The 22,727-nt window shown below is 36.6% G+C and overlaps 2 protein-coding genes across 2 annotated transcripts; both read right to left on the bottom strand.

The window, feature by feature from the left end:
- Window positions 1-4,051: 4,051 nt before the first annotated feature.
- Window positions 4,052-8,395, bottom strand: LOC103927971 (NADH dehydrogenase [ubiquinone] 1 alpha subcomplex subunit 9, mitochondrial). Its single transcript, XM_009336960.3, has 13 exons — window positions 8,207-8,395; window positions 8,027-8,123; window positions 6,830-6,894; window positions 6,519-6,604; window positions 6,322-6,406; window positions 6,167-6,237; window positions 5,716-5,847; window positions 5,519-5,634; window positions 5,276-5,399; window positions 5,130-5,198; window positions 4,690-4,810; window positions 4,377-4,587; window positions 4,052-4,249 (listed from the first exon to the last, which is right to left on the bottom strand). The coding sequence occupies exons 1-12, from the start codon at window positions 8,298-8,300 to the stop codon at window positions 4,448-4,450; spliced, it is 1,200 nt and encodes a 399-aa protein (XP_009335235.2). The 5' UTR covers window positions 8,301-8,395; the 3' UTR covers window positions 4,052-4,249; window positions 4,377-4,447.
- Window positions 8,396-8,888: 493 nt separating this feature from the next.
- On the bottom strand, window positions 8,889-17,072 carry LOC103927972 (ABC transporter C family member 5-like). The gene is given in 13 exon segments (XM_048573620.1): window positions 8,889-9,557; window positions 9,836-10,075; window positions 10,184-10,247; window positions 10,411-10,716; window positions 10,931-11,145; window positions 11,656-11,950; window positions 12,387-12,551; window positions 12,665-12,754; window positions 12,756-13,355; window positions 13,655-13,741; window positions 13,847-14,167; window positions 14,300-16,558; window positions 16,744-17,072. Coding segments are annotated over 12 exon segments (4,623 nt in total). The 5' UTR covers window positions 16,427-16,558; window positions 16,744-17,072; the 3' UTR covers window positions 8,889-9,444.
- Window positions 17,073-22,727: the final 5,655 nt, after the last annotated feature.

Genomic DNA, 22,727 nt, shown 5'->3' with positions numbered 1-22,727 from the left:
TAATTCATGTTTTTTAAAAAATAAAATTAAAAATTATTTTTTTTGCCACGTGGAAGACATTTGGCGTGGCAGCCACGTCAGCATTTAACGGATCAATGGATGGAAAATGTAACGGAGATATTATTTTGAAATAAAATAGTACTTAAGGTATAAAAGTGAAATTTTTGAAGATGTTGTAAGGAATTGAAATAGACCCCAAACCTGAGGTATGAAAATGTAATTTACCCTAAGAATCTAAATTTAGTCTCATAACAAAATGAGAAAAAAAAAAGAAGTTAAGAGCATATCTAATGTGTTAGGCAAGGGCAAGAGGCTAAAGGCAAAATCTAGCCCCTCAAAACGATGATATAGCTTGTGAATATATTTTTTGCTCTAGTCCTACCATGCTCAAGGCTTAGGCTGTGGCTAATTTGGCCTCGCAAGAGGAGTGAGATTTTCTTCCGTCTTATTATCATTCCATGCTCTTCCTCTTGTCACACTTTTCTTTTTGTTCTTATTTTTTAGATAAAAATTTAAAACAAGATGTTGAATGTGACTTAATCATAACCGTTTAAATAGGAGGGATGAAAGAGAAAGAGATTAAGAGGGGAGAGAATCCTACTCTCTCGCAAGGTGCCTAGGCTTTATTTTGACTAAGCAAATTTAATTTTATTGGGCTAGAAATTAGTTTTTTCATTTTTGAGGCAAGATTATCAATTTATCTACGTCAGAAGGCTCCCATTAGATATGTTCTTATAGAATATCTTCGAGCAATGAATGAACTTCTGTTAAAGGTATGGAATCTCCATCTCCCTTGACATTGGCTCTCATCATCACTAAATGAAAGCATGGTGCTCCATTCTTTAATTTATAAACTACAAATGATATGTCCTTACATGACCATCATATATTTTGTTTGTTTGCACTCTAACTTCTTGTGTCCTCCAATAAGATGGCTCGACAATACTAGGACTACAAGGACTAATCAAGCACATTGACTAGTAGTGACTACATAATTTTCGTACCGAGAAAAAAGATGAAAAGGACCAGTGGGGAAATATGGTTCGTGTCCTTTATTATACATGTAGGTGTTGAGGTCCATTATTTATTCAAGCAGTTATGGTTACTTTTGGAATCTTGATTTTTTCTTTCTGCTTTGTACGGCTTAAAAAGTAAATTTTTATTATTATAATCCAACGATCAAATTTTATACGTAGTTCAACTCGCTTAATCCATTGCTATCTTTAAAAAAGCAAAGAAAAAAAAAAAGGAGCAGCTAGCTAAACCTGTGCAATCACATGCCATGCAAGGAATATCTTATATATTTTTTTGTCCCCGAGTTGGGCATCACAACTTTAATACGCAATAGATAGTGGGCGACCTACAAATATTTCTGTGACCTAGGATCTTTGTACTGATTGATTGTAATGATCTTGATGGATCTAATGATCTGGACGAGGGAGTTATTCTGAGCTCAAATGTTGCCAAGTGTCTAACGTTTTGAATTTTGTAATAAAATATCGAACAAAAGCAACATCTGTTGTGAATGAACAATTACGATATTTGATTTGTTGATAGTATGGAAGAGAAATATTAAGCAGAGAATTCGAATTTATAGATAGGTAGCATCTACGAAGGTTTCTTATGGTATTTTATGAGGGCATATTGATATATACTTGCAATTCAAGATAAACATCTTCCATCTTTTATGTGTGAGACAAGAAAAAAACATGAAAATTTGTTTTAAAATGCATATATCGTTTTGTTTTCATATCATACCTACAACTTGAAAATTACAATGTACAAAAGCACATCTTGCATAACGTCAGAAGGTTCTTCAAATCAAAACAATTGATCATTTACCAAAAATCATCAAAGTTAGCCAAACGATTGAACAACAATATTAGCTTGCCGACTAACATAGAACTTTACATAACGACTTCAATAGGCCCACCAATCACTGATATATCGAGTTCTTCTTTTTATATCCTTCACAACTTCTAAAACATTATATCATCGACTTGTCAAAATTGCCTGAAACTGACTAATTATAAATTAATCTCCTAAAAGGAGAAATAACGTAGATTTGATTTTCACATTTCAGTTTTGCCTTACTGTATATATCCTTGATTTTTACAAGGATAGTTTGGAGCAACGAAAATGATCTGCATCTCGTTATGTCCTATAGTTTTACACTTTGCACAATCAGTTCAGACTTTCTTGCTTGAACAGTGTTTACATAAACATATTTATTTGAAAAATTAAGAATAAGTAGAAACAGAAATATGTAGAAATTTGATATTAAAAAAACAAAAAGAGGAAAGAAATATATGTAGAAACATAAACGAATTTTTGGCTATGGACAAGTGTTCTTTTTTCATTCGAGCTACAAGTCATACTTTACATCTAAATATGTAAAGACACAAAGACATAACTTCTAGTGCAAATCACACAAAAGTAGTGTAGAAACAGAAACTAAAAGAGGTAAACATTCAAATTTCAAACATATTTACTGAAACAAGATTAGTTCAACATCAATAACTCATAAATTCATCTAAATTAGGTTTGAGTGCGTTACCTTTTCAAAGTGTTGATTAAAAAAAATATCTGAGTCGTTTTTTGGGTGTTTTTAGTTTTAGTGGGTGGATAGAGAAAATGTGAAATGGGAGGAGGAGAAGGGCATGGAAAAGGGATGGATGGCGACGAAGGAGGGGCAGAGCCGATGAAGCTTCAATGGCTTCCAACTTCATGGCCTAGGATTATTCTGAAAACAAACAAAAAAAAAAAAATCGAAGTTCTTTATGCGTTCCAACTTCAATACCGACAACGCCAATATTTCTAGTTTACTAGATCTTCATATCAAAACACGATTTGGAACATATCCGAGCGACATGAAATTGCTGAAATGGTGGCGTCGGAAAACTTTGCATCTGTTTTTGCAGATCGTGCGAAATGGAAGGAGGAGGTCAGTGTGATGATTTTCGTCAAAAGATTAAATTCCCACACACAAATGAAACAGCACGAAAATCTTAAATTTCATGGACAAAACAATGAAAGCAACAAGAGGAATATAATAGATACAAATAAAAACGTGGGCCAAAACCCTAGCTGCTTTGAACCAGATAGACTTTCTCTCTCTCTCTCTCTCTCTCTCTCTCTTGTTTGCTCTAAATAAAAAAGACCTACCAAACTTCACGTCGGATCCTTCATTTTCACAGAACTCCCATGCAAAACTGAATTATTAGCTCCCTGCAAATTGTTGTTTATATAAATGTTGATGCAGCAACAGCTGCTCGAGTGCGATTCAGCTCCGATGCCTGGATGCATGGAAAATGATGCACCAGTGTTCTTCCCTTCATAGTTGATGCGTTCGAAGAAGTCGTGGTCTGCATTTGGCTCCATAATGTGTTTGATGGCACCATGAAGCTATATCTTTCAGACTATAATTCCAGATCATCCTTCTTGCTTCCTTTGCTTGCATTATGAATCTGGTATTAGACTTTGGAAGAAAAGCCAATATTCCATGTTGAAAGACTTTATGTCAAACTTGAATTTTAAGAAGCAAATTGCATTTGATTTCAGAGTCAGAAATTGGAGTTAATTTTCGGACATCTTTTCAGCTTCTCACACATTGGCATCGTTTTGAGTAAACCGAACCCATAATTAAACAAAGTGTGTGAGAAGCTCAAGAAGGTTTGTGTTTATCATTTCCCTAAAAAATAGCGCTACTTTCTTTTACAAGGCAATATTTTAAACCATGCGCCGGAGATGGAGATTGTATTTTGCACAAAAGAGCATTCACACAGCTCTGACCCACAGGCCTTAACCCAAACCTCCATTAGGAAGTGTTAGATATCACAAAAAACCACTAATTTTGCACAAGAAGTAAATATAAAGCATTTCGATCCCTTAAGTTTCGAATCTTTTGTTTAGATTCAAAGAAAACTAAATGGAGTGGACTACTGCTGAAAGCAGAATCTATAAATTTAATAAATGAAGGGTAAAATTAAAGACAACAAAATTCCGTTTTTCCCATCCCACTACCTCAGGACGTCCGTTAAGCAAAAACAGATGAAAAGATGCATCAAATTCCCTTCATGGCACAGGGCTTATGAACAAGCACAACAAAATGATGCCAGATGCGTTGAAATTACAAATGGTCGAAATTCGGTCAAATATTACAGATATGGAACTACAAAAGAATCATTCTCGATATCTTTTATTTCTTCCTACTATTTCTCAAAAGAAGCAACCCACACCCTCTGAAAACCTGTCGTACAAATCGTAGTAGTATTAGTACAATTGTTCTGAAATACCACGAGAAACGTAAACTGAAGTTTGGATCACAAAAGAGAAAGAAAAAAAAGAAGATAAAACACACGTCCTGCAACCCTAACCTGATTCCAAGTTTCCAAGTGGGTTGAACTCCTGGACTTGAAAAGCATTTGGAAATTAGAAAGCCTGGGACTTATGGCCAAGCATCCGGAGAAACTCTTTCACTGACAGTAGAACCGTAGTTGGGGCCACCCTTGCGAAATTGGATAAGAAACTCAATAGGGTAACCCTTCAGCTTATGGGGCACAAGTCCAAGATCATTGAAAGTCAAAGCTACAAAGCCCACCACAAAATTGAGGAAAGTGAGAAAAACCAACCATGGATAAGATGATGGGGAAGAAGGAACTATCACATCCTAAAATTTGTCGAAGTTACCATTTTCTGACACGAGTGTATCTGTCTCTTGGGCAAGGATCTGATCTCGGTTGAAGATTTCAGGATTAGGTAATGGAAATGGAACTTTGTTAAGCAATATTTCTCGTGGAGCTCCCATTGCCTGGAACAATCAAATCCATAAACATTGGAGGTCAATTAGACATAATTAATTTTAAAAGAGAAGAGAAGCATGCACCTAGGGTATGAAGACATACAACTAACATGGTCATAAAAATATTCACACGACATGATCACTAAACGAAGTTAAAGTAACAACATTACACTTATTTTGGTGTGTGTGTGTTTTTTTTTTTTTTTTTTGGGGGGGGGGGGGGGGGGGGGGGTGTGTGTGTGGGTGGTTGTGGTGGTGGTGGGTGTGGGGGGGTGGGTTTTTGGGGTTTGCCCAGTTACTCTTGGCATCCAAATACACACTTGCATACCTTTGCAATTGGGAGAGGAACCTTCACGTAGCGGGGCCATTCACGGATTGTATCAAACATAAGCTCTGCCTGCAGTCTTTTGATGCTTAGTAAGAGAAATTCCATATCAATGCAAAACAACTTCACATAAACAGATGAGAAATTACCAATTGATGCATTGTAAAGACCTCAGGCCCACCAAGTTCATAAACTTTTCCCATGCTGGTACCATCGTCTTTCAAAGCTGCCACGATTGCCCCAGCAACATCAACAACATATACAGGTTGGAATCTGCATACAAGTTATTGCACAGGTTGGAATCAACAACATGTGCATGAGCAGAGTTGTTAAATTACACAAATTGAACAATTTAAACTAACTGACGTTCAAATGATAGATTGAAGACATACTTGGTAGATCCATCCCCAATAAGCGGAAGAAAGCCATATTTTTTCGCAAAAAATGCCCAGCGATTCAAAATCCGATCCTCAGTACCAACCATCACTGCAGGTCTCAAAATGGTAGCCTGTTGATGAAAAACGAATGTTAGACACTGCTCCTGTAATAAGCATGCCTACTTACGTGAAATCAAAGCACATAAATCTACCTCAGGCAATTCACTTAAAACAGCTTCCTCTGCTGCAGCTTTAGTCCTTAGAAATCTGGAGGGAGATGAGGAAGATGCCCCCAAGCAAGAAACTTGAATGAATCTCATGATACCCCCATGTTCTTTGGAAATCTGCAGAAAGATAAAGATTAAACAGAAGAACAATATTTCTTACTACAAAACTTGAATAATCACATCCAACTTTTTTTACCACTAATCAGATATTGAACAGAATTTGAGATCCCAAAAGACACTTCCATGTATCTTGAAAGAAAATTTCAATTGTAGGCAGGCTAAACAGCTGCTGCATTATAATCTTGATACACTTTTTACCATTTTTGTTAAGGATGATCCTTATAAATATCAATTTTTAAGAGAAGTAGATGGCACTAGGATCAGAAGCAGCACAGGAACAACAATAATGTCATGAATGTCAATGCAGGATACATACTGTTGCCAGTTGTTGTGCCATGGAATGATTCACTTCCTCAAAGCTAAAGTTTCTCGTCTCATAATCCCTCCCTGCCAAGCTACAAAGTGTTCCTTCATTGAAGCCAAAGATTTATGGATCTTTAACATGTAAAGTCATAACTGAAGAATGCATACCAATGAGATTGATAACCACGTTTGCTTTTGCCATGACTGCCTTAATTGAATCTTCATCTCTTGGATTGTATTTCATTGGTACTATCTGAGTAAGTGAAATATGAGAAGATCGGAAACATAATAGATTGAAGAATGGGAATAAATACTTTCCCGGTTAAGAAAGAACATTAACTAAGAAACAGCACAGAAAACCTTACCTGTCCCAAATCCCCCATTAACTTGAGGTGGCGATGGGAGTCTTCAGAACCACGGAAAGGAACTAACACCTGACTTCCCATTTTGGCTGGAAGAGAAGTAAAGAATCAGCACAAGCATGCATGAAAGATAACCACGTATCTTTCAGTCATTTTTTGAAAGATGAAAGATTAAAATCACACTTCCATAGATCAATTTCAGTCCAACAATCTCCTACTCGAAAGGTTCTAAACCAAACAAACAGAGTCTAAAACAATGCATACATTTGATTGGCGGAATTCAAATCAAATGCATTTACAGATAGTTAACTCACCAAGTTGTTGCACAAGATAACGCCCAAGGAACCCCGTAGATCCAAAAACTGCAGCAACAATGCCACTGAAAAAAGACAAATTAAATTTCCAAATAACACAAAACAACACAATCATGTGAAACACAAAAATTCGAGTTCCAACACCTATGTTTTCTTAAAGCATTAATAGCACATTATCTTCACCAAGCGCAATCATAAAACATTTTTTTCTCAAGACTTCAGCTGGCAATTAGCACCTTAGAAGTTGCATTCTGTTGGAACCCCATTCTGTCCCACATCGGACAGAGAAAAAGGCAAAGACCCATTTATATATAATTAGCACACTCTAACTAACACCGATGCCTTTTGTGATAAAACCCCACACTTAAGGATTGTGCAAGTGGTTAAGTGGGAACAGTATTGGTGCTGTTGGGGTGGGCCCTCGGCCCGTCGTCCTGAAAAATTCCACATGGTATCTGAGCCAAGGGACAGGCCCGTACTGCCACGTGATTGGGTGGGTCCCCATTGGCCCTACGTGATTGGTGAGTCTCGATATGACTCCACGTAGGCCAAAGATGCCACGTGATTGGGTGGGTCCCTATTGGCCCCGTGCGATTGGGTGAGTCCCGACATGGCTACATGTGGTTGCCGACGTGTGGAATTTCACGTGTGACCCATAAATGGGGTCTCACGTTCGGGGGAGTGTTGGAACCCTATTATGTCCCACATTGGACAGAGGAAAAGGCAAAGACCTATTTATATAGAATTAACCCACTCTAACTAACACCGAGGCCTTTTGTGATAAAACCCCACACCTGAGGATTGTGCAGGTGGTTAAGTGGGGACAATATCAGTGTTGTTGGAGTGGGCCCTCAGCCCGTCGACCTGAACAATTCCACACATTGCATCACCAATGACAACTTTGCTTACGAAGAAAAATGTAAGAAATCTATCCTGCCCTAAAATAGGCTCATTCTAGTTTGATAAGAGAAATAATTTCGACGTTAAGTTTTCCTACATTGTCCCCAAAAACAAACGGAGCAACAACAATTAAACATTCTAACTATTTCAATAATATTCAATGCAGTAAAATCAATTTCAACAAAAAGTTCTAACCTTTCCTACATTTTCTCAGATAACAAACGGAAGCAATAACAAAGAGTTTAAACTTTCCAGGCTGACTGACGCCAAAAGAGAAATAAAGAATTCGGGTGTTACCTGACAGATGATCTTCCACCTGTGCCCTTGCGCACAAGGTGCCCCACTCCCTTGGTGGCGAGGGTAGATCCGCGCTTTGGACGATCAGCTCCATAATCTACAAAATTGACAAATTGAGGTCACCAAAGAGGGGGAATTTGAAAACCAAACCCTAGAAATGGAGAGGGAATGAGAAGTTACAGTGATCGGAAAGGGGGTAGATTGACTTGAGCGACGAGATTGAAGATGATTGGGTCAGATACTGGCGCCCAACGCGATTCGACACGGCCTGCATCGCGCTCTCAGCTACAAGTTCAGAGTCAGGCCAGAGAGAGAGACAGACAGAGAGAGACAGAGAGGCGACAGAGAAACCTGTGCGAAATACAAAGGGGCTGGATCAAGAAGATGTTTGGGATCCGTACTGAGTCTGAGTCGAGTTCTGAGTTGGGCATATGCTTTACTTTGGTTTGGGCCATGATAAACTTGGACTCTACAAATGACCCACTTCTTCTTTTTCTTTTTTCCCTTTGTGTTTTTAAATAAAAGCGATATTCTACTCTGGACTAATTTAAAGGGTCAAAAGCCGGTTCAAAGTCGAAATCATAGGAAAATACGCTCATTTTCACATTATATATTGTCAATCTGAATCGAACGAACTCCTTTTTTCAAATAATTTAACCATATTATGTTGTCAAACCGTTAACTTAGACAAGTGATTTAATTTTCACTCATGTGTACGATAGTTTAACATAACATACCAACTTAATAACGTTAAACGTTCATTGATTTAAACGTGTAGCCTTGATCACATCACAATAGAACTTCTGTTGTGAAGTTTTTTAAACTTGTTATGTTGTCAGACTTTCAATCTGAATAAGTGATATAGCCGAAGTGTTAATATATACATCAAAGCAGAGTTATCTGTGAGGAAACAAGAACAAAAAAGTGGGATTGAGATTCTAGCATTAGGGTCTTTAACATGTTCTTTTGCTACCAAAAATTGTGGAACAAACATTCACCCATCTTCGCTTGAAACCAAAAACATTGACTAACCCAGCTGCACCTATTCCCTAACTAAATCAATAGATCTACTGCGTCAATCTAAACAACTACATTATTGAGCACGATTACGCACAAATCTACTCCCGTCTTTGCCTCTCTCGCGCATTTTATTACACCCATCGCCAACCTAACTTATTTGTCCGAACAAGAACACTGACCGTGAAAGAATTCCCCGATTTGGCTTGTGGGATGAATTAAAAACAACATTCCTCCAATGGGGTTCCGCATTGATACAATGATGTGCGCCTTTATCCTTCCCATTTGTCTTCAATTTTCCGAATGCAGCAGCAGCAGCAAGGAACGCGGCATCAACTGTTTTGTATCATCTGCTCTTGCTGCTGCCTTTGAATCAAAGTTTCTCGGCCATGACATCCGAATCAAAACTCTGGTATGCCACTTGACCTAGAGGAATACTCTGTTACCAATTTTAGAAACATGGATGACTTATCTTCTAATAGTCGTGTAGGAGTATCGAACTCTGCAACTCGACCTGCAAAAACATCAAATGTCTAGGTTAATAAGCACTGCATGAATCCCTATAAAACCTCCCTGAAGCACCAAAGAATAACCTTTCCCAAAAAATGCAGAATAATGACATCTCAATGCATTTACATGCAAAGAACCATATGAAAACTCGACACAGTTTTCTTCATCATTATATATTATGGTTCAAGAGAAGGAACTTTTTTATTTTCAGTCACGAGTTTAGACTATTTTCCTTCTATTGATGAATAGGTGTGGAAATTCATAACAAATCATTTTACTTACCATCACTGAGTACCAATACTAGATCACTATCGATGACGGTTGGAATACGATGTGCGATAGTGCACACGGTGCAGTTCTTAAACTCTGTACGAATAATCTTCTGGATGAGATTGTCTGTGGCTGTATCAACTGATGCTGTCGCTTCATCAAGCACCAATATTTTTGCCTGCTTAAGCAATGCTCTTCCGAGAGAAACAAGTTGCCGCTGCCCCACACTCCAATTATCTCCATTTTCCAGCACTGCAATTTCAACATAAAAATACAACTCATTGGCAGCCATATACCCAAACCAAGACGTTCTAGTTTCTTTATTTATAGGGTTGGATGTATAAGAGATTTCATTCACACCTGGTGCATCAAGCTTTTGCTCTTTTTCACGGATTACGTCTCCAAGCTGAGATTTGTCAAGTGCCTGTACCGAATAAGGCAACCTTAGTTAGGATCTATGTGTATAATACACGCATGTACAAATTCTTGAAAAATACTGCTGCTTAGGTGAAAAAAAAATTGTTTGAATCCCAGAGGATGTAGTCATATTCCAAATGAAAAAGATAGGATATGCAACGGCAATCAACCTGCCAAATCTCATGATCCAAATGCTCTTCAAGGGGATCAAGATTGAGCCTAATGGTCCCTTCAAATAAGGTAGGATCCTGGGGTATGATACTGAGACGGCTTCGGAGATCATGAAGACCAATCGTCGAAATATCAACATTGTCTATAAGGATCCTCCCAGCTGATGGTTCAATAAGTCGAAATAATGCCTGGATCAAGGTAGATTTACCACTTCCAGTACGCCCAACAATTCCAATCTTCTTTCCACCGGGAAAACTACAGGTTACCCCATGAAGGACAACAGGAAGATTTTCCTTGTAGCGAACCTTCAAAGGAAACAAGGAAGCAGAAATGTTATCATTTCGTAATCCAATTGCAATACTTGATATATATCAAAACTACACATTATTCCAAAATTAAGACTAAGCATAATAAAACCTGTCCCCGACATCATGAATAGGCACAGCGAAAAAACTTATCCCTGACGTTAATCAGGAGCACATGTAAAGATCGGATGAGCTTGAACTGCAAGCAGCATACCTTTAAATCAATTATGTCAATTGTTCCATTCTCTGGCCATGTAGATGGAGGTTGAGAATCCTCAATAAGGGATGGAGCTTCACTTGGGATTTGACTGTACTGATATATCCTTTCAATGGAAATAATTTTGTTTTCAAGCTTGCAAAAGCTAAGTATCCATCGTGATAGGCGTGCATTTAAATTCAGACCATACGTGACAGCGAGGCCAGCCATGCCTACATGGAAAAACCAATTACCATTAGATGTGGCATTTTGTCATAATGTGCAAACTCAAATCCTTTGTCATTGTCCCATCACGCCATTTAATCCTCTGAATTATTTCGTGCAACTAAACTTTAGACAATATCAACACTAATCCAGTTCTCAAACCTGCTCAGTTTTCTTAAGCAAGCAGAAAGGGTGCTTTTTTAACATTACAAATTGTAAAATGCACATCAAAGCTCATTAATAAATGCGAAATCAAAATAAGTAGTATAATGATGGTTGAAATTATGAGCTCAGAGATTCAATCAGGTTAACATGCAAGAGATACAATGTCATAGATACTCCCACATAAACCAAGTCAAAGATTGTTCACATATGTGTGCACGCTTCGAAATGGGGAGGCGATCATTCATACCAAGCAAATCTTAAGCATGGCAATGCTATTTCATATTCAAGTTATGTTTTTACGGGACTCAAATCTCATGATAACATACAGATAAAAGTATAAGACATGTACTTACTTGGATCGATACTCCCATGTGGAAAACTCACAAGTAAAATCATGCAGAAAGCGAATACAAAAGTTGAGAGTAATTCCATGCGCAGACAGAGCCATTCAATAGCTGCAATACTGCAGAAGAATGGGCGAGCAAAGCAATCAAGAAGATAAAGATTTCTCTTCATGAACCTTTTTTCTTGTCCAAATCCTCTTATAGTGGCAGCACCAGCAATTGACTCACCAAAAAGATGGATAATTGGAGATTTCTGGATGCTAACAATACGGACCAGTTCCCTTGATGAAGACATGTAGTATTTCTGTATCGAAGAATGCTCACATTAGGTACAATAAAGTAGGTTTGATAACGTAACATACAGTAATTAGCTCAAAGATTTATATACACAACGTGATAAAAAGACAAACAATAAGATTGCTCAAAGTGATGAAACTGATCACAAACAATATGATTTATCTTTTGCAGTAGCAACCATTAGATGGTGCATAGTACATAAATATTATATATTTCGAAACAAAAATATATAAGTAATTATACGCTCCCGATCTCTTGAAAGAAAAAAAAAAAAGAGAACAATTTTTTGAAGATCTTATGTGATTAAAGTACTAAAATCTGATTTAACTACCACTTAGAGGAAGTGCACTAACAGTGAGTTATATTTTTCTTCTTTTTATCTTCATTCTCTAACTAACAAATAGGAGTTAACACAACAAATTCAGGGCAAAAAATTTAATTACCTGCATCCACAAACAAGCAATGGCCATAGGAATAACAAGCAGCAAAACTTGCCAGGTAACCGTTGTCATCACACCAACAATACCAATAAGTTGTATTGTCGTTGAAGCAAACCCACCAAGTCTAAAAGGAATGTCAAGATCCACCACACTTTGATCAATTGATACCTATAGAAAATAAACAATGCAATAATTATATATGCAAACGAAAGGAGTATGTGAATTAGGTATTTGTTACAAACAAAAAATAACTTGAATTCCAAAAAAAATGTGAGACTTACACGATTCAAGATCCGTCCAGCAGGAGTAGAGTCAAAGAAAGACATTGGTGCCCGGAACACACTTCTAAGCATCTTCACAAACAATTTTTGATGCAGCTGCTAGACCAAATGTAGCTACCAAAACAGCCCTAACAAATATAAACCAAGAGCTTCCGAATGCAAGGGCCATGTAAACAACAAGGAGGACCATCGAACTCACTTTCGGTTGGTCTCCTTCTGTTTGGGGATTTGCCCAAGCCATCCACCAACTACTAGCGATTTGAAGGAACTGAAATACTATTTGTGCAATAATTATGAGTGGAATCAGCAATCCTTTATATGCTGCAGCCATATATGAAAAGTAGACCTTCATGCTGACCCTTCCTCGTACCCTTTCCTCTTCTTGGACAAGCTGCTTTTTTCTTGAGCGCTTTGCTTTCTTTTTCTCTTTAATTGCTTTCTGCTCTGAAGCTGACATACCTTCTTGCACTTCCTTTGCCAAACAGTCAACACTACTGCTAGGTTTATCACAATTTTTTCGGAGCCCAATATCTGCACACAAGCTTTGATCTGAATCTCCCGATGAATAATTGGGAATATCCATAGCTTCAATTGCTTCATGGTGAGCTGAGACTAGTGATTTAAAATCAGTTCCTGCCTGTAAAAGATCATCATATTTTCCTGCCTGTATGATGAGGCCTCCTTTAAGAACCTACATATGCAGAAAATGAAGGTTACAGACGACTTCTCAAAAGCACATATAATAGAATATATAAAGTCAGATATAGCAAACTAAATTTGGAATAAATGGAAAGGGAAGTAGAAAGTACGGAAAAGAAAATACTTAGAAGGTGTTGCAATAAACTTAAAGAACAACAAGATTCTCCAAGCCAACAGAGATGGTACAACTGCTAATGTGTGACTGGCCTTATACACATAAGCTACAGACTATCAATGCCAGCGTGGACCTTTCAATTCAGAAACAGTATATCAAAGGTTTGAAGACAGTACCAGTATTAAATCAGCAGCAGGCAGAAATTCAACTTGATGGGTCACGAAGACCACAGTTTTATCTTCCAATGCTGTCAATATGTATTCCTGCATCGCCCAATATAATATACTTAGCCATCAATCAATGTAAATATATGTAAAATACCACTTCAACTGAATTGTGATATCAGTGATACTATCAGCAAGTCTAACCTTAAACAACTCTGACCCAGTGTGTGCATCAACTGCACTAAAGGGGTCATCAAGTAAATAAATATCAGCATCTTGATACAGCGCCCTTGCGAGCTGCACACGTTGCTTCTGGCCACCACTCAGATTTATACCCCTATCACCAATTATGGTCTGATCTCCATGTGAGAAAAGTTCCAAATCCTTTTTCAGTGAACAAGCATGGATAACCTTCTTGTACTTTGGTTTATCCATTGGGCTGCCAAAAAGAATATTTTCTTCAATATTTCCAGACTGTATCCACGCTGACTGAGGAACATAAGCAGCAGTGCCACATAGCCTTACCTGAAATGATAAGGTAAGAAACAAGTATTGGGAATATTAATACTTAATATTCATCCTAGGAAAACAACTCCATGAAAGGAAAGAAAACATGAGATCCAAAACAGAACCAAAAGTTCAAAAATACCAACTTACTTCACCGGATATTTTCGGAATCTCACCAAGGATGCAAGAGAGAAAGCTTGACTTTCCAGCACCAACCGTTCCACAAACAGCCACACGCATCCCTTTTTCCACTTTCATTTGTATTCCTGATAACGTTGGCCTGGGTGATGAAGGGTCCCAGCAAAAGACACCATCTTCAATTTCTATTGATGTAGTTGTGATGCCTACTGGTAGGACAATTGTTGCATCCTCCTGCAACTCTTCCTCCTGCAGGAATCCAGAAATTCGATCAAGGGAAACTTTTGTCTGAGCCATCATTGATACAAGGTCAGGGAAATTCCTGAGTGGTTCTTGAAGTATCCTGAAAGTGGCTAGAGCAGAAAGAACACCACCTGTAGTTAGATGGTGACCCAAGAATATAGAGGTACCAAATGTTACGGCTGAAACAAATATAGGAGAGCTCCAGAACATGAATGTAATAAAAGCTTGAGAGTAGAGAGCTTTGCGTAGCCACTTGAACTCTACACCACGCATTTCCTCTAACTTCAACCGGTACCTGTCCTCCCAAGCTTGCAACTTGAGAATCCTCATGTTTCGCAGACACTCAGAAGTCTTCCTCATTCTTTCATCCTTGGCAGTCATCAACTTGTCTTGATACTCTTCTTGTATCTTTGCCACTGGAACAGTAAGAACAATGGAGATAATGGTGGCAATCAATGTCGCAACAGAAGCAATTCCAACATTCTTGTACAAAATTGCGAGGGCAAGAATGATTTGCATAGGAAGCATCCACATGTCATGGAGATACCAAGAGTAGTCCCCTATCCTTTGCACATCAACAGCCATGTAGTTAACAATCTCTCCACTAGTGTGACTTTGCTTGGCTAAGCTGGAAAGTCTAAGTCCCTTTCGGTATACCATTGCCGTTAGAGCTGATCTTACATGCATACCCAAAATGTCTACCCCGAGATACCACTGCCGGGTCGTTAAGGTCTCAACAAGCTTTGCCGCAAAGAAAGTACCAGCAAGGATATACCCTTCATGGGGGAACGTCTCTATCCCCCCTAAGTAATCAACAAAATAGCTAATCATAAATGGACCCACATATGAAACAAGAGTATTCAATCCAGCAAATACAGCATTACAAGCTGCCTCCTTCCAAAAGGACTTGAGAATTGCCCAGGCTAAAGAAGGCTGCCCTGAAGGGTTTTCAGCCTTACCTTTCTCCCAATTTGAATTCAAGATCTTATAATTGGTTTTGGCTCGATCTTGTGGCGCAAGAAGGGGAATGTCCTTGATCTCAAGCGGTCTCTTTGCCCCAATTGAAAGAAGCGGGTTCATCCAAGACAGTGTGGCTAAACTGAAAAGCCCAGCATCATGATAAGGGCTAACCTTAAGACACCCTGCTTCTTCTTCCAGCAATGGCTCTTGAAGATCCGATTGTCCAGAAACTTGAATACCAGTAACACCCCTAAACGCGACGAAACAAAGAAACGCTAGAGCCGGTGTCACAGCAAGATTTGCCACAACATGAGAACTCGTGCGTTTCGATCCTTCAATTGCAAAAGCTCTCCCATCAACATATAAAGTGCACAAGCAAATCAGAAATGACACTGACCACCAGACCCTCAAAAGCAGTGGGAATTTCTCACACACCTTGAATTTACAATGCAGAGCCGAAAAGCTCAGCGCGAACCAAGCCGAAGCTTGTGCAGCAGGCAAGACCATCACAGACCAATCCACAACATTCCCATTACGTCTCTCCCTTATCAGACCAACCCCCTCAAAACCCAACACCAAAAGTTGCACAAACAACACATAGAAACAACAAAAGACGGAAAATTTGAAGTCTCTGCCAACTCTAATCTCATGAGTTCCTCCATCCACAGCACTATTATGCCGAATTGAGCTCGAGTTCGAACCCGAATTGTCCTTGAAGATTCTAATCCGACCCAGACAAGCAAACACATGTCGAGCTGAGAGGACGAAGAGGAACCCAACAAACAGTACCAAATTGATGAGAATTGAAGCCAGCTCCAAAACAGGCAAAGCCTTCAGAGCTGTTAAAAGGGTAATCGACCATTGCTGAGCTGCTGGAGATAACGAAGGAGCTGAGGAGGTGCTTCCATGGAGAAGGAGGAGGAGAGTGGGACCCATTATTGGATGTAGCGGAACTTATGCAGGAGTAGATTGACAAGAGTGAGTCGATGGTGAGCTACTAAGCGAGAAGAGGAGAGATCGAATTGTTTGATAGAGAAGGGCATTTCACCATCTGGGTTTTGAGATACTCTGCAGAGACACATTGCACATGGAAACAAACAGATACAGATTTTTATCAACAACACGCAATTCAGAGAGAGACACACACGCACAAGGCGACAAAGACGATGACGAAAATTCGAAAACTTAACGGAAGAATACCAAAACATAAATTAAAACTTGCCTGAAATTTTTTTGCATAAATTAAAACTTACCTGAAATTTTTTTGATTCAATGGCGTGAACCGATTGAGGTACGTGCTGAGGCAAGCCTGTGATGGAGGTTGCCCAACAAGCTCTGCCTCTCTCCCTCCCTCCCTCTCTCTCTCTCTAAACGCAAAATTGAACAAAACCCACAAAGATTTTACACTGAAAATTGACACAGAAAACGTTAATGGCGATGAGAATTGAGAAAGCTGAGGGCTTTAACGTGCGGAAGTCGAGAGAAACAAGAAAATGAGGGTCTTTGTTTATGGGGTTTTTTCTTCGTTCTCTTTTTGTTATATGGTTTTTTAAACTCTGCATGTCAAGTTTCCAAGGAGAGAGCCTTTATACTGCCTTCATGAAAGCAAGATGGAGTAGGAAGGAAAAGGAGGGACCAAAATGAGTGAAATTACTTTATACTGCATGCCAATTTTTTCCTGCATACTCTTTTTTTTTTTTTTTAATTGACAAATCAAACGAAAAAGAAAACAATAACCAAATTATTTAGTGTGTAGAAAAAAAATAATGTGTATTTATCTTTTTCCTTTTGAAAATAGGAAAGTTATTTGTTTATTATTCTTTTTTTTAGTAATTTTTTTTTAATATAAGTAATATCCTACTTCAAACTTATCCAAAATATAGTACAGAATTTGAACTTGCAGAGGGTCACACTACTCCAACCAATTGGACAAAGTCTACGGTGTTTGTTAATTCATTGTTAGGTTTTAATTTCATTTTATATTAAGCTTTATTTATTATAGTTTTCCAAACCCTATTATTTATATAAATGTACATGTTTGTAGAGTTAGAGACATGTGTGTATGATATTAGAAAGAGATTTTTTAGGCAAGTTTAATTGTTTGAATCTGATTCGAATGCTTTTTATAGGAATGATTTTTAAATCAAGATTAAAATTTGAGTGGTCCGATTATGAATTCTTCAAATACTTCAAATAAATTTATGGATAGTATTTGCCTCTCCCGTTAAGTTCAAATTTGCACAATTTGTTTATTACTAGTTTTTTAATTTTCAACTTATACTATGTTTAGTTGTTTACTATTAGTTTGCAAACCCTATTATTTATGTGTAAATGTACATGTTTGTAGAGTGTGATTTCAGAAAGAGAATTGTAGATAAAGAATATGTTGTTGGTAAAGAAAATTGTAGAAAAAGAATATTATTATTATTATTATTATTATTATTATTATTGACATGTTTAATTAGTTGTGTTTAGATGTGTTTGTTGTTGAGATCATGATGGGGATCTCATCAAACAAGAAAACACTAGATTATGAGTGGACAGTCCATTTGGTGGTGTGTGAGAGAGAAGAGAGAGACAGAGACAGATATTTGTTTGTTTACACTTTACAGTGAGTACTTTGGGTGGTGTTAGGTCGTAGGATTGTTAATGAGAATACTGAATATGACTCTGATGCCATGATGATAATTTTGTTTGGGTTCTTACTAATATTTCGATATTATTCCGATATTGACTACAATTTGAGTTTGAGGCTTTGCTGTTAGCACCTTAAATATTCTCAATCAGGTACCTGATCAAATATTTGCTTTCAGTTTGAGGCTTTGAGCATCCCAAATATTCTTCTTCACTACCATCATTAGTGATTTAATTAGTAAGAGAAGTCATCAACCGGAGAGAAGGGAAAGAGGAAGCTTGGTTGATCTGATCCATAAATTTTCCGATATATGGATTTTTTTTTTTTTTTAATGAATTCACTCCTTTTTTTATTCAGAAGTGTCAATAAATAAAAGGAAAATCATGAATTTGAACGGTTCCAACACCATGTTTTAGAAAATGTATGCAAATCAAGAAGCTGAATAATTTCACTATCCATTCTATATAAGTAAACTTACCACAACATAAAGCATATTCACATACTCAAAATGGAGGAATTCATTAATATGGGAAGAGAGTATGAATGATAACAATTGCCCGCTTAATAAATTAATCCCGATTTTTTCAAGTATTAGGTTAATTACCATCTGTAGTGTAAGAACCACGTGTTTTTTTTAATTTCATACATATTAGCAAACGTATGAAGAGTTATAAATCTTGCTTTGTAGAAACAATTATAGGTACATATATGTTAACTGGGTAGCAGTAGCACGCTGGCATACGTAATGCATGAAACTGAAATCAACAGGGATTCAAAAAATCATGGGTTGGGGTGCCATGAGAAAATTGTGTTTGTTTTTTGTGTTGAGCATACTAAGTTGGCTGCTTCTGCAGTTATGAAGGTGATGACAAAATCACCAGGAGACTTTTGTGGTTTTCCCTAGGTATGGCCCCCAGCTGCTGTGGCCTGAGGTGAAGGATGATCAAACTTCTTTCTAGCTGACAAGCACGTGGCAATGGGGGCACTTGCTTTTCTAATTTTTGGTGACAGTTCTTATAATTTCTGGGCCGTGATCTCTGACTGTGAATATGTGATGCACTCATTTTGTTTTCAGTGAAACAATTGCTCATCAAGTGAGCTACATTTTATGTGTCTCCCAATTGCATGGCATTTTATAGGCAATGCAAGCAAGGATGCCTGCATAATTAAAGTCATCCCAACGAAGAAGAATAAAGTAGCTTTATTCTTTGTTATTAATTCAAAATAGTTGTTATATATAATGCACTTCAAATAGAGAATCAAACTATTCGTTTTTGAAAATTTTCGACAAGATTTTTATCGAGGTTCACTATATGTATTATATTCTTGAAGTTTGTACGTATTTCTATCGTTAATGAACATCGTACATTTTTTATAAAAAAATATTGTTAACCAAAAATAAAAGTTAATTGTTTTCTAATTATACTACTGTGCTATGTTATGAAAAAAAAAGGGCAAACTTTATACACCAAAAAGCTCAACTCAATAGGCTGCCCTCTCAGTTTCATGGCGACCTTTTACATCCATTTGTTTGGTACATTTTGTGGTTTTACGTTCTGAGCTCTAAATAGTTTTTAGGGTTCTTCGTAGATAGACTCTTAAAACTCCTTTTCCTAAATAAAAACTCACCTAACTTTAAACATTCAAATGAAATCCAAATTTCAATAGACTGTACAAATATATAACTAATTATTATTATACCATAAAATTCTAATTATGTCAATAAATGTTATTACTCGCCCTAATTATGATGAGCAATTAAACCTATATGGAATTTTACCTTTCTTGTATCATAAATTTAGTAACATATATAAATTAGTTTACCCATAGGGAATTATTATTAACACTCCAAAAATCTCATTTTAGACTCATCACAAGTGTAATTTTCTTACTATTATAGAAAGTTTGAAGTGCAAAATGAGATTTTTTGAGTGTCAGTAACAATTCCTTACCCATATTAAAAAAAAAAAAAAGGTATCTTTTGTATGATAAAAATTTCTTTGTACAATCAATAATATTGTTTGATAAGAATAAAAGCAATTACTATTGTTTTATTTTGTAGTTAAATTATTTTTCATGGATTATTACATATAATAGGCACTTTTTATTGTATATATGCGTTGAAATAATTTATCTATATTTATATGTAAAATATAGTTAATTAATTTTGAATTAAATAACATGTTTTCTGCATGTATTATCACATAGATTAAGCACGTTGTATTGTTATTATATACATATATACTATGTGTTTTAAAACTAATTTGCTTATATAATGTAATTTTGTTGTTAATATATATGCATTCAAATCATGACATTATTTTTTTTTTTTTTCAATTTGTATAATTTATTTCGTCCTATGCATGAGACATTTAATTGTATAGATTTTTTTTTTTGTGAAACATCGATATTTTATCAAGTCTTGGACAAGAAGCTTTTGAATGAGATCAAGAGGGCTCCTCGAACCAAACTAATAGAAGTGGCAAACTGAGCAATATCCTATGGGCTAAGCCATTACAAGATCTTGAAGCATACACAAACTCAATGTGTATAGATTAATTTGTAAAACAAATGTTGATAACAAGTAAATAACCTAAAGTCAAATGTTATTAGGGGTATTTTTGGCACCCAAAAGTACAAATTGTGCAAAGTTTAATAAATTTGCTTAGTTGGATACTAGTCATTGGATTTTTGTTGAAAATTTTTTTATGGTGGGTTTTAGCGTAAAGAAAATTGAATTTTAAGATGTAAGGTGACATTTTCAGTAGTTTATAATGCTACATATTAATTAATTGCTAACCATGCAAGTAATTAACCAGTAAAGAGAGTAGCACAATAAGCTTAAGGCTAGTTGGTGTTTAATTGTTCTTGTTAAACCATTTGCCATTCAAGCATTTGGCATTAAAACTTACGATCTTCACAAAGTTAGCCACTGGGTATCCATCACTATTTAAACGTCTAAACAGCCTTTCTTGAACTCGGAATTCAATTCTTTGTCTTTGGATTGATGCTGACTTAAGCTCACACAAGTTGTAAAGAGCTGTCATATATTCACAAGAAATGCTAAGGAGACTCTCTCGAAGTGATATTCTCTATAGACTCTCCGCTACCTCGTAGTTTTGGCACAATATTTTATAAAATAGCAGGAAAATTGTGCCAAAAACATAAGATAGCGGAGAGTTCCACTTTTAAGAGAGTTTCCGTAACATTTCTCTATTCACATTCACCCCTCTAGATTGGACCAACAGTTTTCATTAGGACGGCACCTTTGTGTCTTTCAAACTCCATAAAATTTAATAATACATGTCATGATTATTTGGTTTAAGACATTAGTCTTTATTTTGTTAGATGAAGCAGTAGGTTCAAATATTGTAAACTATAATTGTTTGTCTATACATACATACATACATATATATATATATATATATATTAGTATAATATAAAGTTTTTATATTTCGGAAGATGATTGACCATTTTGATTTTGTACATCTCTCACACGGTTCACCAACCGACCTATGCACATATACGAGAAGCGAATTGTATCACGTTTGCATTTTGTTGGTGACATATTTTATTGCATGCAGTTTCTTGTCGGTACGTCGTAATATATGTCCCAGGCACGTACGAGTCCTGTGAGCCGTGCTGATATGTTTTTTTTTCGGTTGGAAGGTCCACGACTCTGTGGGCTAATTGAGGATTAAGGAGGAGTTAAACACTTCCTTAATCTTAATTAGATATTGGCTAATCCATATGCACGTAAGTGGCTTGCATTTTCATCCCAGCTGAGTAACCGCGTTAGGGTTTGGAGTTTATTACTATGCCCTCGTACGTGCTTATCCAAATGGTTGAGCTGCTTGTCCATGCACAATAATGATCGAAGACTCAACAAACAACCATTGCATCAATCATACAGTTCACATGTTCACGTACGTGTTCTTCTCAGAATAATATTGACATATTATTCTTGCCTCTCAGTTAATTTAGCATTGCATTCCATGCATTTCCCACTAATAGGTGTGGCATGAACTACAAAATCAATTACTTCGTAATCTTGATCGGTCGTTCCACTCTACCAGAAATTTACGGAATATATTAGGATGTAATACGTATTTGAATAGTGACAATTTCATGCATAAACATTTTGTATGTACGTGCAGTAGATTAAATGTAGATATAATAGGCCTTTAGCCCTTGAAATATGCTCTCTTTTTTTTCTAAAACCCGATATAGTTTTTAACAGGCAGCACATAAGTAAATTTATTAGTTAAGCTTGACTTTACAAATTTTGTAATTCGTGAATATCTAAAATACCACTAATTATATTTTGACTTATATATATATTTTTTTTTGTCAAACAATAAATTTTGTTAGATTAGTCACCAACAAGGTTCGAACCCACATTGTCATGCAAGAGCTTAACACCTTTTTACCACTATGGTAAATGACCACTTGCTATTTTGACTTTTACTTTGCGCATGTTACTTTTGTGTTATCTACAATTAATTGTATGCATATTATGTGAATTAATGCCAATCTATTTTTATAAACTTTCCCCTATTGAAAAACGGGTTACAAACAAAAAAAGAAAGGGCATTATATGTT

Source organism: the organism of the source record quoted next, unplaced genomic scaffold (genome assembly GCF_019419815.1).
Source record: "Pyrus x bretschneideri cultivar Hongxiangsu unplaced genomic scaffold, Pyrus_bretschneideri_v1 Contig7, whole genome shotgun sequence".
Taxonomy (NCBI): Eukaryota; Viridiplantae; Streptophyta; class Magnoliopsida; order Rosales; family Rosaceae; genus Pyrus; species Pyrus x bretschneideri.
The sequence above is the reverse complement of the archived record's forward strand: the minus strand, read 5'-3'. Positions and strand labels throughout refer to the sequence as shown.

What these genes read in the sequence shown, in the direction of transcription:
- LOC103927971 (XM_009336960.3), bottom strand. Translation starts at nt 8,300, where the DNA reads ATGCAGGCCGTGTCGAATCGCGTTGGGCGCCAGTATCTGACCCAATCA. An exon ending in CTACCCCCTTTCCGATCACT is followed by an intron (nt 8,124 to 8,206) that starts GTAACTTCTCAT and finishes TCAATTTTGTAG; the next exon opens with ATTATGGAGCTGATCGTCCA. An exon ending in TTTTAAGTGAATTGCCTGAG is followed by an intron (nt 5,635 to 5,715) that starts GTAGATTTATGT and finishes TTTCATCAACAG; the next exon opens with GCTACCATTTTGAGACCTGC.